This window comes from Thalassophryne amazonica, chromosome 16, assembly GCF_902500255.1.
Source record: "Thalassophryne amazonica chromosome 16, fThaAma1.1, whole genome shotgun sequence".
In the NCBI taxonomy this organism is placed as follows: domain Eukaryota; kingdom Metazoa; phylum Chordata; class Actinopteri; order Batrachoidiformes; family Batrachoididae; genus Thalassophryne; species Thalassophryne amazonica.
In genome coordinates this window covers 31,658,889-31,672,465 of record NC_047118.1, presented here as the reverse complement: position 1 = coordinate 31,672,465, position 13,577 = coordinate 31,658,889, and the positions used below count along the sequence as shown (strand labels likewise).

The 13,577-nt window shown below is 39.4% G+C and overlaps 1 protein-coding gene across 2 annotated transcripts in view; it reads left to right on the top strand.

Annotated features, from left to right (window-relative positions):
* The first annotated feature begins 7,295 nt into the window (after positions 1-7,295).
* Positions 7,296-13,577, top strand: part of atp2a1 (ATPase sarcoplasmic/endoplasmic reticulum Ca2+ transporting 1) — a 55,393-nt gene continuing 49,111 nt past the window's right edge. For both annotated transcript variants that reach the window (XM_034189804.1, XM_034189805.1), the window contains exons 1-3: positions 7,296-7,628; positions 8,799-8,816; positions 9,844-9,926. In XM_034189804.1, coding sequence (XP_034045695.1) covers positions 7,511-7,628; positions 8,799-8,816; positions 9,844-9,926 — 219 coding nt within the window. In that variant the 5' untranslated portion in view covers positions 7,296-7,510. The remainder of the gene's footprint in view (positions 7,629-8,798; positions 8,817-9,843; positions 9,927-13,577) is intronic.

Genomic DNA, 13,577 nt, shown 5'->3' with positions numbered 1-13,577 from the left:
AGCACAGAGCAGCTTCACAGTTTCAGCCAACAGCAACATCCATGTGAGGATTTGTGAAATAAATTTAAAGAGGGAGAATCCCAAATGGATTGTGCATAATTATGCATTTGCTCCTCTTCCTCCTCTCTTGACTGTGCTCCAACATTTTTGACAGTGGTGGACAGTTTAGCTAATCAGCTAATTACAATGGTGGGCACAGCTACTCAAAAAGTTAGCGTTGAGTACTGGCTAATCGGCTAACTGAAAAGTTAACTTTTATAACGCTAACCGATAAACCACAAAAAAAAAAATTTGTGGAATCGCTAACCTTCAGTATCGTCTCCGGTACACTCTCAGCTACTGTCCAAGTCAGTTTTGAGTTAAGCACCAGCCAATGCTTCTGATAGAATCAAAGATGATCACAAATCCAACACAACCAATGAGTCAGCACTTCTGTCTTTGTGCACCCTGCCCACTGCTGTAAGAAAGAGTACATTTTCCAGTCACAGTATAAAGCGTCCAGCCAGGAGGCAGACATCCTGAAAAGGAAAGCATGTTTGAGTTAGGGTTTTGATTTATAAAAACCAAATTCATACAGATAGATTAACTACATCAATATCAACTCTGACAGTTTTACAAAGTGAAAATATAACAATCTTTTAATTTTAAAATAATGCACTAATTCCTGAAATGTTTTGAACATTAACACAGACAGAGGCCAAATGCATTAGGAGTAAACAAGCCTCCCCTCATCACTGATTGTTAATATAAAAACCAACACACAAGTGACTGTAACATGTGTTGTTTTTGCAAATAAATGTGTCTTTGTAAAGTATAGTAAGTAAGTAACTTACTTGTAAGTAAAGTAAAAAAAAAAAGCATTTGCAAAACTGAAAATTCTGTTGTTAAGTGGTGATTCAAACTCTACACCATGTATATAACCAGTGGTGACACAGCTAACCAAAAAGTTAGCTTCGATAACCATTAATCAGATAACTGAAAAGTTATCTTTATGACGATAAACGGATAAACTGATAAAAAAAAATTATCTTTATTAAGATACCGATACTGTTAGTATGATTTGGACGCGCCACATCAGATTACACTGTCGACTTCTGATAAACAAGTTTCACTTTAAGTGCCGCAGAGCTGCTGGTAAATTCAAGGATCACAAACACAAGGACACACGAAAATGAATAAATAAAAAAATAAACCCCCAAACACTGCCATCATCTTTAAAAGCAGTAAACACAGTATTATAGTCACAGTTTATCTCAGTATTACATACATCATCATTTACGAGCTAAAGCTTGCGGCTTTTACACATGCTTGAACTCTGCAGCTTAAATAACCGAAATACCATCCATAATGCAATGATTGGCAGAGTAAAAATACACGTAGTAAATAGAATTCTTCCTGTTAGTTTCAGTGGGATTCATCTGAATAACTAATCCACATAAAGCATCCTTTTTAAAATCCAAAACAAGCGTCTAAACGCGAGAAAAGTCCTCCCTCTGTACACACAGCTGCGCCATGAGAGCTCCTCTCCCTACCGAGTCGTGGCAATTAATTACAGCCACAAAGAAATAAAATAAAATAATGTTATAATTAGTCTGTTTTGTTTTTGGTCGAGTGACAAGTCACTGTAATGTCCAAAGTAAACCTGAACTACACTACCCACAATGCTCCCTGCGTCAACCACCATTACGTTTTGCGATTAATGATGACCCATGAGCAAGTGACAAGCAGCCAGGCTGCTCACTGAAATATAAACACACATAAACTGAATAAAATGTTGATTTTAGGGTTACAACCGTTTTTGACCGTTAAACATTACCAGCAAAGAAAATGTTTGCTGTAATGTTTCAGAAAGTATCGGAACTAAATTTATCAGAAGATATTGGTCCGATGATGTTTTTGAAACTTATCTGAAAAGCTAATCTGACAGCAAAAACATTAGCTTTGATAATTATCTGCTATCGGATTAGTTGAACCACTGAATATAACCGGGCACCATTCACACTGCCATCCAGTAGTGTGAATGATGCCCAGTTATATCACAAGGTTGTTGCTGAATCACAACTTAACAAACAGAATTTTCAGTTTTGCACATGCCTTTTGTAACAAATTACAAAATGACATATTTTACAAATACACATTATTTGTAAAAACCACACATTACTTGTGTGTTGGTTTTTACATATAATGAATAAATCAGTCATCAGAGGGTCAGTTTACCCATAATGCATTTTGGCATCTGTGTGTGTTATGTTCAAAACTTCAGAATTAGTGCATTATTTTAAAATTAAAGATGTGTGTTATATTTTCACTTTGTACAAATGACAGACTTGAAATGAATGTAGTTAAACTATCTGGATTAATTTCATTTATAAATCAAAACCATAAGTCAAAACCTGCTTTCCTTTTGAGGACTTCGGCCTCACTGCTGGACCGCGGTTTGCTGTAAATGGAAACAAACTTTTTATTTGCAGCACCAGCAGCAGCCTGGCGGCCTAGTGGCCAGGCCCCTTCTACTGGGGTAGAGTTGAGTTCACCTCCTCTCAGCTGCCTGATTGCTGAAAAATACATAGCAGACAGCAGCCAACATGTATGATTTTAGGGTTTAGAAATGTTTTTTCACTAACTATGTAAAAAAAAAAAACTACAAAAAAAACAGAACTAAGTTAGCAGATGCTAACTGGTCCACTGATGGTTTTTGAAGTTAGCTGAAAAGCTAATCTGCTAACAAAAACATTAGCTTCGATAATTAGCGGTTAGCGGATTAGCATAACTGTGCCTACCACTGGCTAATTAGCAAAGTTAACTTTTTTGTGAGTGGATTAGCTTCCACTAAATTTAGCTGAGCTAACTTAAATCAGCAAATGCTTTTTTAATTAAGTTTAAAAGTACAAAAAAGAAGACAAGATAAGGTTGTCATCCCTAAAATCATTTTAGGGGTTGTGCCTGTTGCAGCTTACACTTATCCAGTGTTTCTCAAACTTTTTCAAACTAAGGACAATTTAACCAATAAAAAGTCTTATGGACCACTTCAATCCCCAGACATCCAAATCCAATAATAATTTAAATATGAGTTGAATTAATGATGAAATAATACATATATATGTTGAAACTGCAAGTAAAAGGGCACACAATTGACTATTAGCATCAGGGTGGCTAATTATTTTGACCCTGGTAGTTTTTGTGTTAATAATTGTGTTTCTATGTGCAAAGTAAAATAATGTAAGCATCCAAATAAAACTGGGAAGAAAATTGCTTGCTCTGTTAAAAAAAAAAAACACTTGGGAAAATTTTGAAAAAAATGTTACATTTCATAGGTGAGCACTAATAACGTTGTCCTCACCTGTATTTTGAGATAAAAATGTTGACATAAAACCCCAAAAGTTATGTGAACAGCATTTTTGCTCAATATCATCCCTTTACCATTTTTAATATGAGCATGCAGAGGAATATTTAAGACTGAAAAGCAGGTAAGTTTTCTGCTTACGTGCAACCAGATTTATTAAAAGTGAGTAGTAATCTGATTACTATAGTGCATAGCCTTTCCGCTCTTTGACGTTACCCTCAAGCCTCCGCAGAGGAGTGAAGGTTGACTCTACAGGGTGTCACATTCTCAAACATCACAGAAAGAATACTCAGATTCTGCCATTGTGTCAGAGCCGCCCGCTGCACTATTTATACCAGAGCAGCACAACTGCTCTTATAGGTACAGTTACAGTGGGACCCTTCAAACCTCAGCTGCCCTGCCACCTCTAATAATACAATGCTGCACACACAGACACACACATACGTTAGCTGCTTGCTAGGCTGCTACTTTTGGCCCTCGCCATGCTCCCTGAAAGCGTGTTTTTGTATCCATCACAGTGATGAGCAGCCACAGGCAGACAGGTCCAACGTACCAACCTCCCACACTGCCAAGACACGCTCACACACCGGGTACATCACGACTGGGCCTGCTTCCGTTTCAGTGCTGGATTATTACGCAGAAAATGGTTCGATGAGAGCACACAATTACAAGCATAAATAAACAATAGAATGCAATGCATGTGTCAGCAAACAAGCTGCACTTAATTGATATCTTGTCACTAACACAACACCAGTGCTGTATGCTTAAATTGCACTACAACAAACATTAGGCCTCATTAGATATTCTTGTGCATGTGTTTAGTTTGCAAACTGCGTGTTAGATTACCTGGCTTTCAATTGTAATGAGATTTCAGGCACATTTTGTCTGTGACTATCAACATAAAGTCATTTTAATTTATAATTAGTCTTGTCTACAATGTAGGGTGAATGAAGGGCGAATGCGGAATTGCCCTTAAGAAGTTTGTTTCGACAAAGGTCAAGGTCTTTGGGGTTAAAAGTCAAAATTTGGATTTTCTTGCCAATGTCCACCAAACTTGGCACATCGTATATAGAGGTGGGTTCCACAATTGCCCAGGCAAGGCTAAATTTGATAATGGTCCATCACTGGGGCTAAGGTTATGTCTGTCTGTCTTTTTCTTGGTCTACTCCTCTCATGTCCTTTTGCTGTTTCCACCAAACTTGGTTGACCCTAAAATTTCCCTTTTTTATATTTCAAGGTCAGGGAAACTGATTTGTCAACAGAATCACCATGTTAAAAAGAAAACGCTATCATGGTGCTACTTATTTAGCTTTGGCAACTTTCTCTGCCCTTGACCAAGGCAGCATCTCTACATTTGGAGTTGGTCCCCGGGACCGTGACAGCCCACTGTTCTGAGTGACTGGATTGTGTCTAATTGTAGTTAGGATGGGTTAAATGCAGAGGACAAATTTCATTGTTTGTATGTACGAGTATATATGTACAGTGACAATAAAAGCTCTTCTTCTTCTTCTTCTTCTTCTGATGTTGGATCTTAGTGCTGCATTTGATATAGCTGAACACCATATCTTGCTGAATAAGCTCAAGAATTATTTTTATATTCCTGTTCTGGTTCTTTTATGAATGACATCATATTTATAAAACAGCTATCACTTTGTTTTGTATAAAGCACTACCTATAAACTTGTACTTGCAAATTATGGGGTACCTTAGGGTTCTGTATTGGTTCCTTTGTTGTTCTCTTTATACATAACCCCCTTAGGACAGACTTTGATGCTTTCAAGTTGCGTTTTATTCTTAAACTGATGATACCCCGCTCTCAAGTGGGGATGTGGAGGATTGTTTGGTGTCTGTGAAAAGACGGATGTCCTCTAATTTATTGCTTTTGAATTTGGGGAAGACAGAGTTGATGGTCAGTAATCCTGTGGGGCTCAGACGGTTTCATTGGTTATCAGTGAGACTAGATGGTTGTTTCATTGAACAAAGTAAGACTTCTTCTTTCGACTGCTCCTGTTAAGAGTTGCCACAACAGGTCAACAGTTTCCATTCACCCTGCCCTCTGCCACCCCAACCAACTACATGTCTGCCCTTACCACATCCATAAACCTCCTCTTTGGCCTTCCACTTCTCCTCCTCCCTGGTGGCTCCATCCTCTGCATCCTTCTCCCTATTGTACCCTGGGTCCCCCCTCTGCACATGTCCAAACCATCTCAATGTCACCTGTCTGACTTTGTCACCAAACCATCAAACTTGAGCTGTCTGTCTGATTCCTAATTATGGCCATCCCCATCGTAGCAGCTTCAGATCTGCCACTTCTAGCTCTACCTCCTGTCTTTTTGTTAGTGGCACCATCTCTAAGCCGTACAACATAGCTGGTCTCACTACTGTCTTGTACACCTACCACTTCAAAGTATTGAACACCTGAAAAAACAGAAGGGCAAAAACTCCAAGACACCAGTTGAAATCTATAAGTAATTAGAACATAATCCTGCTCCTTGTCAGTCCAAATTAATATCAGCTGGTTCAGTCCCAACTGATGGCCTATAAAAAGGTGCCTCATTACCAAGGTGTCACACAAGAAACATGTCATGATGGGTAAAAGCAAAGAGCGCTCTCAAGATCTTCGCAATCTTATTGTTGAAAAACATACTGATGGCATTAGTTATAGAAGGATTTCTAAACTTTTAAATGTTCCATTGAGCACTGGGGAGCCATAATCTGGAAGTGAAAAGAACATCATTTCACCATAAACTGGCAATGACCAGGTGCTTCTCACAAGATTTCTCACAAGGAGTGAAAGAATTATCAGAGGAGTTGTCCAAGAGCCAAGAACCACTTGTGGAGAGCTTCAGAAAGACCTGGAATTAGCAGGTACAATTGTTTCAAAGAAAATAATACATAATGCACTCAACTGCCATGGCCTGTCTGCATGCTCACCACACACCAGGACTCCATTGCTGAAGAAAAAGGATGTTGAAGCTTGTTTAAAGTTTACTGCACAACAGTTAGACAAGCCTGTGAAATACTGGGAGAATATAGTCAGGTCAGATGAGACCAAAAACTCTTTGGATGCCATAATACACATCATGTTTGCAGGTCAAATGGCACTGCACATTACCCCAAAAACACCATATCACCAGTGAAGTTTGGAGGTGAGAACATCATGGTATGGGGATGTTCTTCAGCAAACTTCATGTACAGAGACATTCTTGATGAAAATCTGCTGTCATCTTCCAGGCTGCTAGAATGGTCCAGCCAATTACCTGACTTGAATCCAACAGAAAATTTATGGAAAGAACTAAAGACCAGAGTTCATAGAAGAGCTTCTCCGCAACCTTCAAGATTTCAAGACTGAGCAATGCATGCGACTAGTTTCTCCATACAGGAGGCGTCTTGAAGCTTTTGTATGAAGGGGTAGATAAATTTCAGTAAGCGTGTTCAATAGTTTTTTCCCTCAGTCAGTACATTTTATTACACATAACTTAATTTCTGTACTTATTTGCTTTGTTTTCTTTGTATGTATGGCTTTGTTGTCTTGTTATTGACATCTGGTGAAAATTTCATGTCAATAGCACCTTTAGAAATATCTTTACTGAGAAAAATAGTGACGTGTTCAATACTTATTTTACCCGCTGTACACCAAGTAGTTTGGGGTCATGTTCCCAGTTAATGCCTAGTACCTCTCATTCAGGAAGTCTCACTGTTTTGTTGCCCCTCCTCATTGTTCCAATCATGCTCAGCTATGCCCATCTTATTTTCAGCATGCCGGTTCCTACACCCCCTCTGCAGTTGTTCCACCCCCCAGTCTTCCTCTGTCTATTCTTTATCACAGGGCCGTCCTGGCCTATTTGTGACATTGTCAGCCAATAAGAGTTGGTTGCATGGTGAGCAAGCACCAATGAGGCCACTTTTTGATCTGCATAAAACTTTTCAGGACAGTTTGCCAGGTTGCACTTTCTGTTGGTCCACGGCTCTAAGAGGAGAGGGGGAGAGAGACAGAAGGGGGGGAGGTAGAGAGAGACTACGTGTGAACACAGGAGGTTGCCAGTTTTTAACCCAGACTCACATCTACGAGAAAGTGGTTGGTACTGCTTGAGTTCAGTTGATCTGAGCATCAGACCATCTGATTGTTCATATCCCCCTGTTCTGAAGCTGCTCTACTTTAGTGAGGATGGAGAATGCGCATGCCAAAGAGTCACAGGAGGTTCTGTCCTATTTCTCTGTCACTGAGGACACGGGTCTCTCACCTGACCAGGTTAAGAAGAACCTGGACAAGTATGGCTACAATGGTGAGGAAGAGAAAGTGATGGATGGATGGATGGATGGATGGATGGATGGATGGATGGATGGATGGATGGATGGATGGATGGATGGATGGATGGATGGATGGATGGATGGATGGATGGATGGATGGATGGATGGGCGGACGGACAGGCGGATGGACGGACAGATAGGTAGATGGGTGGACAGATGGATGGATGGACAGACTGGTGGACAGATGGATGGATGGATGGATGGCTAAACAGGTTATGCAGCAAACAAAGGAGAGAAATTAAGTGATGAAATAAGCAGAAAGTGGAACAAACAGGAATCCCGTATTTACCCAGGCATGGTGAAATGCATGAAGGTGCAGAAAAGGTTATTGTATCTAAATGTCATAAAGGGGAACTGATGAAAGGAGTTTTCAGCTTCTGAAACTAGCTCATCAATTTGGTTCCAAGTGTAGATTAACATTTTTCATTAGTTTCATGAACATTTGTCTTCATCCTGCAACTGATTTGTTTCAAAGGCAGTATTTTTTTCTCCCTTACAATCAACTTTATGACATCACAAAGCTGTATGTACAAACTGCAGAAAGACCTGTAGCCTAGGCATAAAACACCTGCTGTGTTTGTTGGCAAGTATGTGTTCTCCCTCTGCAACTTTGATTTCATATATGGAGCTAGTTTCTGTTGTTTTCACTCTTTTACAGACTCTACAAGTTAATGGTTTCCTTTTTTTAGTGTGCACTATTGAGCATATTTAATTCAAAACAAATCTGTTATTATTGAGTGAGTAAGTTGTGAACCAGGCTGCAGTTTGTCTCAATTTAGTGTGAATCATCTCAAACAAATGTTGAGAGAAAAAAAAAAATTACCTGTAAAAGTCAGGCCCCTCTGCCGGTGTTAAGATTATCAGAGGTTGGCTGAAATTACGAGGAGGCCCAGATCCAACCAGCTGCTTGGTGTCATTAATTAAAGGCGTGAGCTGATGGACAGACATTCTCAGACAGTTCAAGGCTGGACTCAGCAAAAGTTCTCAAAATGTTTGCATTAAAGCCTAAATCAAGCAGAGAAAGTGCAAGAGACTCTGAAATTGATTTGTTTCATGAGCATTTTTTAAAAATATATGTAGATGCAGGAACTGAGTGACTGCAATGTGTATCCGTGCTAACATCCTCTGTCGGTCGTCACCCATAGAGCTGCCAGCAGAGGAGGGTGAGTCCGCTTTCAGCACCTGTTTGTCAAATATTCCTGTTTGAACTGCTCGTCCCATCCATCTGTGTTGTGCATTTTTTGATTTTGTGCCACCCAGACGTACACGAGTTCCCCTCACTTCCTGTGACGACACACCTGCCTGTCATTTTTACACCTGTCACTGGCTCCTCGTTCTGCTGTGCACCACTGATAGTGACATAAACAAACAATACAATCACACTGCACACACAACAGACACCACTGCAGAGCTTTCTTTAGATCTACAGACTTTTTTCAGATCCTTGAAGCTAACGTTTGCATATGTAGCTTAGCAATGCACTGTGACCCTTGAATGGCATGCTGGGAAACTGAGTTTTTTAGTCGGGCTTGACATCTCATGGTTAAAATTCTATTTTATTTTTATTTCCAGGCAAGGTTAATTTTGAGCATTTCAGCAATATAAGATTGCATACATGAATGCTAAGAAATCAAATTATTATTTATTATGGTGAATAAAATACTTTATATGACGTAAATCTTTAAAAACCCAAAGGAATTGCAAATCATGACCATCAGTGACATAATGCAATCTGCAAACTTACCAGTAGATGACACTAAATCCTACACATTGTAGCTTTAAGAATAAAGAGAAGACTTTTCTATATATATTATGCAAAGGAGCCTGATTTTATTATTATTTTCATACTACTACTATTAGTACTACTAATACTCATAATAATAATAATAATAATGAACTTTGATTTTATTTAAATCCAAATACAATCATGTAAACATCCAAGGAATTGATTGCCTTGTACTCCTATTTGCACTTTACTGAAATCCATGCATGCAAAAAAACAAAAAAAAAACAACGACTCATTAGATATTACTAAAACCTGAATTTTGAATTTGTGAGGTGAAATAACATTTAACTGTGACATAACCTGCATGTTTGACAAGGAGATGTGCAAATGTCTACACAATTCACAATACTGTACATATTTGTTTGCAGTATTCTGATACTATGTGTGATTTTGTTTTCTATCAGGAAAAAGCATCTGGGAGTTGGTTGTGGAACAGTTTGAGGACCTGTTGGTCAGAATCCTGCTACTAGCAGCCTGCATCTCTTTTGTGAGTTTGTTTCCCTTTTGCATTACAGCAGGAAATCATTTTAGTTCAAGCATCACTGCGTTCTATGCATGAATCATGCAGAAAAATGTTTTCTTCTTCCTTTTTGTAAACTGATGACGTCACAGTTGTGCGTTATATAACATTTGCATTTACAGTTTGACATGTACTTGACATTCTTCTGTTTAAGTAAAACCTGCAGTAAATAAAATAAGACCAACTTTATTTATCCGGAAGGAAATTGATTTGCCAGAGTACAGAAACAGTGAACAATGTTTTTTGTTTTGTTTTTGTTGTTGTTGTTTGTTTGTTTGTTTGTTTTGTCTTTTACAATACTTACAACAAATTTATGCAAAATGACTGGGAGACATTTGCACAAGCTGTTCGACAATATTGCACACACCTATGAATAACTGAATAACTCTGTTCATTATGTATTCATCCTGCAGAAGGGGAAGGAATTATACAGTCTGATTGCCACAGGTAGGAAAGACCTATTGTGGTGTTCTATGGTGCACCTCTGTGGTCTCAGTCTATGGCTGAAGGCACAGTGACAGGACATCAGTGTGGCATGCAGGGGGTGAGAGGTGTTGTCTAGGATGCTGAGCAGTTTCCTCAACATCCTCCTCTCTGACACCTCCACCACAGACTCCAGCTCAACTCCCAGGACTGAGCCAGCTCTCCTGATGAGCTTGTTGAGTCTGTTTGCATCAGCTGCCTTCAGTCTGCTGCCTCAGCACACTACAGCGTAGAAGATGACACTGGGGACCACCGAGTAATTAAACGTCTGCAACATATTTCTGCAGACATAGAAAGATCTGAGCCTCCTGAGGAAGTACACTCAGTTCTGACCTTTCTTATACACAGCATCTGTGTTTATAGTCCAGTCCAGTTTGTTGCCTATGTGGACACCCAGGTACTTGTAGTAGTCCGCAATGTCCACCTCTGTTCCATTGATGGTAACAGGGTTTGGATGGGTCTTCCATCTTCTGAAGTGAAATATGTCAATTTGAATAGTTGAGAAAACATCTCTGGGATTAAGGATCAGGCCTGTTGCTAAACACTTTGCAGTACTTGTCAGTTTGGCACTTAAGATAATGAACACTTGTGCCTTATTAAGTAGCTTGCATACCTGAGAATATATCATTATTTTCCCTTTCAGGTTTGTGTATAATTTGCATTATCCACACCAACCATATAAACATGTATAACAGTCTACCTAATAATTGTTTTCAATAGTATTAGAATTCTTTGTGTTTCTGCACAGTTGAAAATCACAAAGTAGTCAAAATTCAGCCAAAGGTCTTGGGGGGAACAAACAAATGGACAAGTGTTTCTCAAATTATTCTATGATGATCTCATTCAAAGTCAGCATATCATTTCCCTGCATCAAGAACAGAAAGTAAACTAATAGTAGAGAAAGTAGAGAACTGAGAATATGCTGCAGTGTTCAGTCATGCTGCTGCTGTAACTCAGCAGAACTGTCACCTGAATCATTTCTACATTCTAAAAAATGCTTAATGAAGTTAGTTTGCATACTTTAAATTAAAGAATATTTTCAGCATGAGAAAAATAAGGTCTTTGCATGTTCACATTTTAGTAAGTTAACTTCCAAGACAATGATACAAAGATGTTCATAGTTTAAAAAAACAGCTGAATAAATGTTTAAAATGGATAATAAAACTGGAATTGCAGTATGTAACTTATTCTGACATAAGTGACGGTGCACGGACATTTCTGAGTAGATTAGAGGTAAAATCAAGTAGTTAGAATGACTTAAATGCAATAATTTGGCTACTTAACAGCACCAAAACAGTTTAACCTCGTAAAAGATAAATCATGTAAACTAAACCAGTTAACTAAATGTTTTGCTAAACTTGAGTTAGTCTGACTATGTAGGTTTCATGTTGTGTACTCAGTGGCTGCGCTGGAAATACTCAAAAAAGATCAATGCAAATTATCTCTTTTTTTTTCTTTTTATTTTAACAGTTTTAGAGTGTAATTTGATGCATTTTCTATTTGGGATTACTGATAAATGTGTGTCCTCATTCATTTACCCCAGGAATCACCCGGTCCCACCCTCTGAGCCTGCTCTCCATAACTATTTTATGGCCAGCAGGCTGGTGCACATGTTGTCTTAATCCTGAATCTTTGGCCTCTGACCTCTGAGTACAGCTGTCACCATGGCCTTAGAAGGCCTGAAGGCTGCGTCCGAAATACAGAGTGAGCTCAAGACAAAGACACAGTGTGCATCGCCACATGGGCACATATATGCATGGAGGGCAGGAGCTTTTATTTTAAGAAAGTCTCAAGCCAAGAAGAGAAACTGTATCCTTGGACAAAGGTCAGGGATGGAAGGAACGAGGGATGGCAGCAGAGAGGGAGAGGCAGAGAGTGGAGGTTGGCGGGGGAGGAGGGGGGAGGCTTAGGGATTGGATTGCACAATGGCATTATGTGTTAGAATGGCAAATGAGAGGAACACATTCTGAGAGGCATATGGTTCCCAAGAAGGAGAACACCAAATACCCATCCTATTCATGCACACAGGAATATCCCACCACCACCACCACCCCCGCCACATGCTGACAGGACAGGAATCAAGTTTGGAGATCGACTGTATCTTTGAAGGGATGAAGACAGACCACAGACGGTGCCGGTTCCAGCTCATTTCAGCCTCTGAGAGAAGGCAGCATCTGCTACCAGTTGTTCTCTCACTGTGCTTTCACCTTCTTTGGTTTGGAATTCAGGGCTTTTCAGTTTGGTCATAGAGGTGTGAAAACCACCCTGGACCATGGTCTAGAACACTAGCCACGTTTACATGGGCACTTTCTTGTTGATCTGATTGAATTCTGTCCGATTGGTAGATCAGCTTGTCCTGTTTATATGAACGTGCCATAAAGTGATCTGCTTGCTGTGCAGGTTTCCCAATCCTGGTCCTCAGGACTCTAATCAGCTAATCAACACCTGACTGATGTGATCTGTGCTGATTAGTTCAGAAACAAATGGAAAATGTGCAGAACTTTTGGCAGGATGGATCATTCTCTCCTTTACGTTTAGATTTCTATGTCCCCGCTTTAAAAATGTTTCATTCCAGAAAATAATAACAATTGTGAATTTTGAGGTGATTTGGTTCATGTTTAGGGGGACCATGCTGAGGTTATAATTCTCTGCAAATTTAACTTTGTAATTTTCCTGATTGATGGCAGACTAGTGGCATAGATGATCCTCAGATAAATTAAAGACAGTGTAGCCTGCTTATTGAAAACAAAACATTTCAGGCAGTTTTACTTCCCAACAACTTTCAGCATCAGTTTCACTTTCAGTTTCATACCTCACGTCATTCTGTTTGTTACAGAAATGAGCACAAACTACAGAATTTAGAGAGGAAACATCTCTCTCTCTCTCTCTCTCTCTCTCTCTCTCTCTGCCTTCTATTGTGTTTAAGAGACAATAAAAACAATAAGAATTTTAAAGCCTTGGTGGTCTCCTTAAATAGATTTTGATTTTGCTGAACTTTGTCCATGGGCCAAGCAGGTTGTTGGTACCCCTTAAGGTGATGAAATGGCACTTCGAATCCAGCCTCAATGTACCATGGCTTACAAACAAATGTATAACCATCCCAAGGTGGTAGCTGTAGCCAGGTAGGGGTCAATG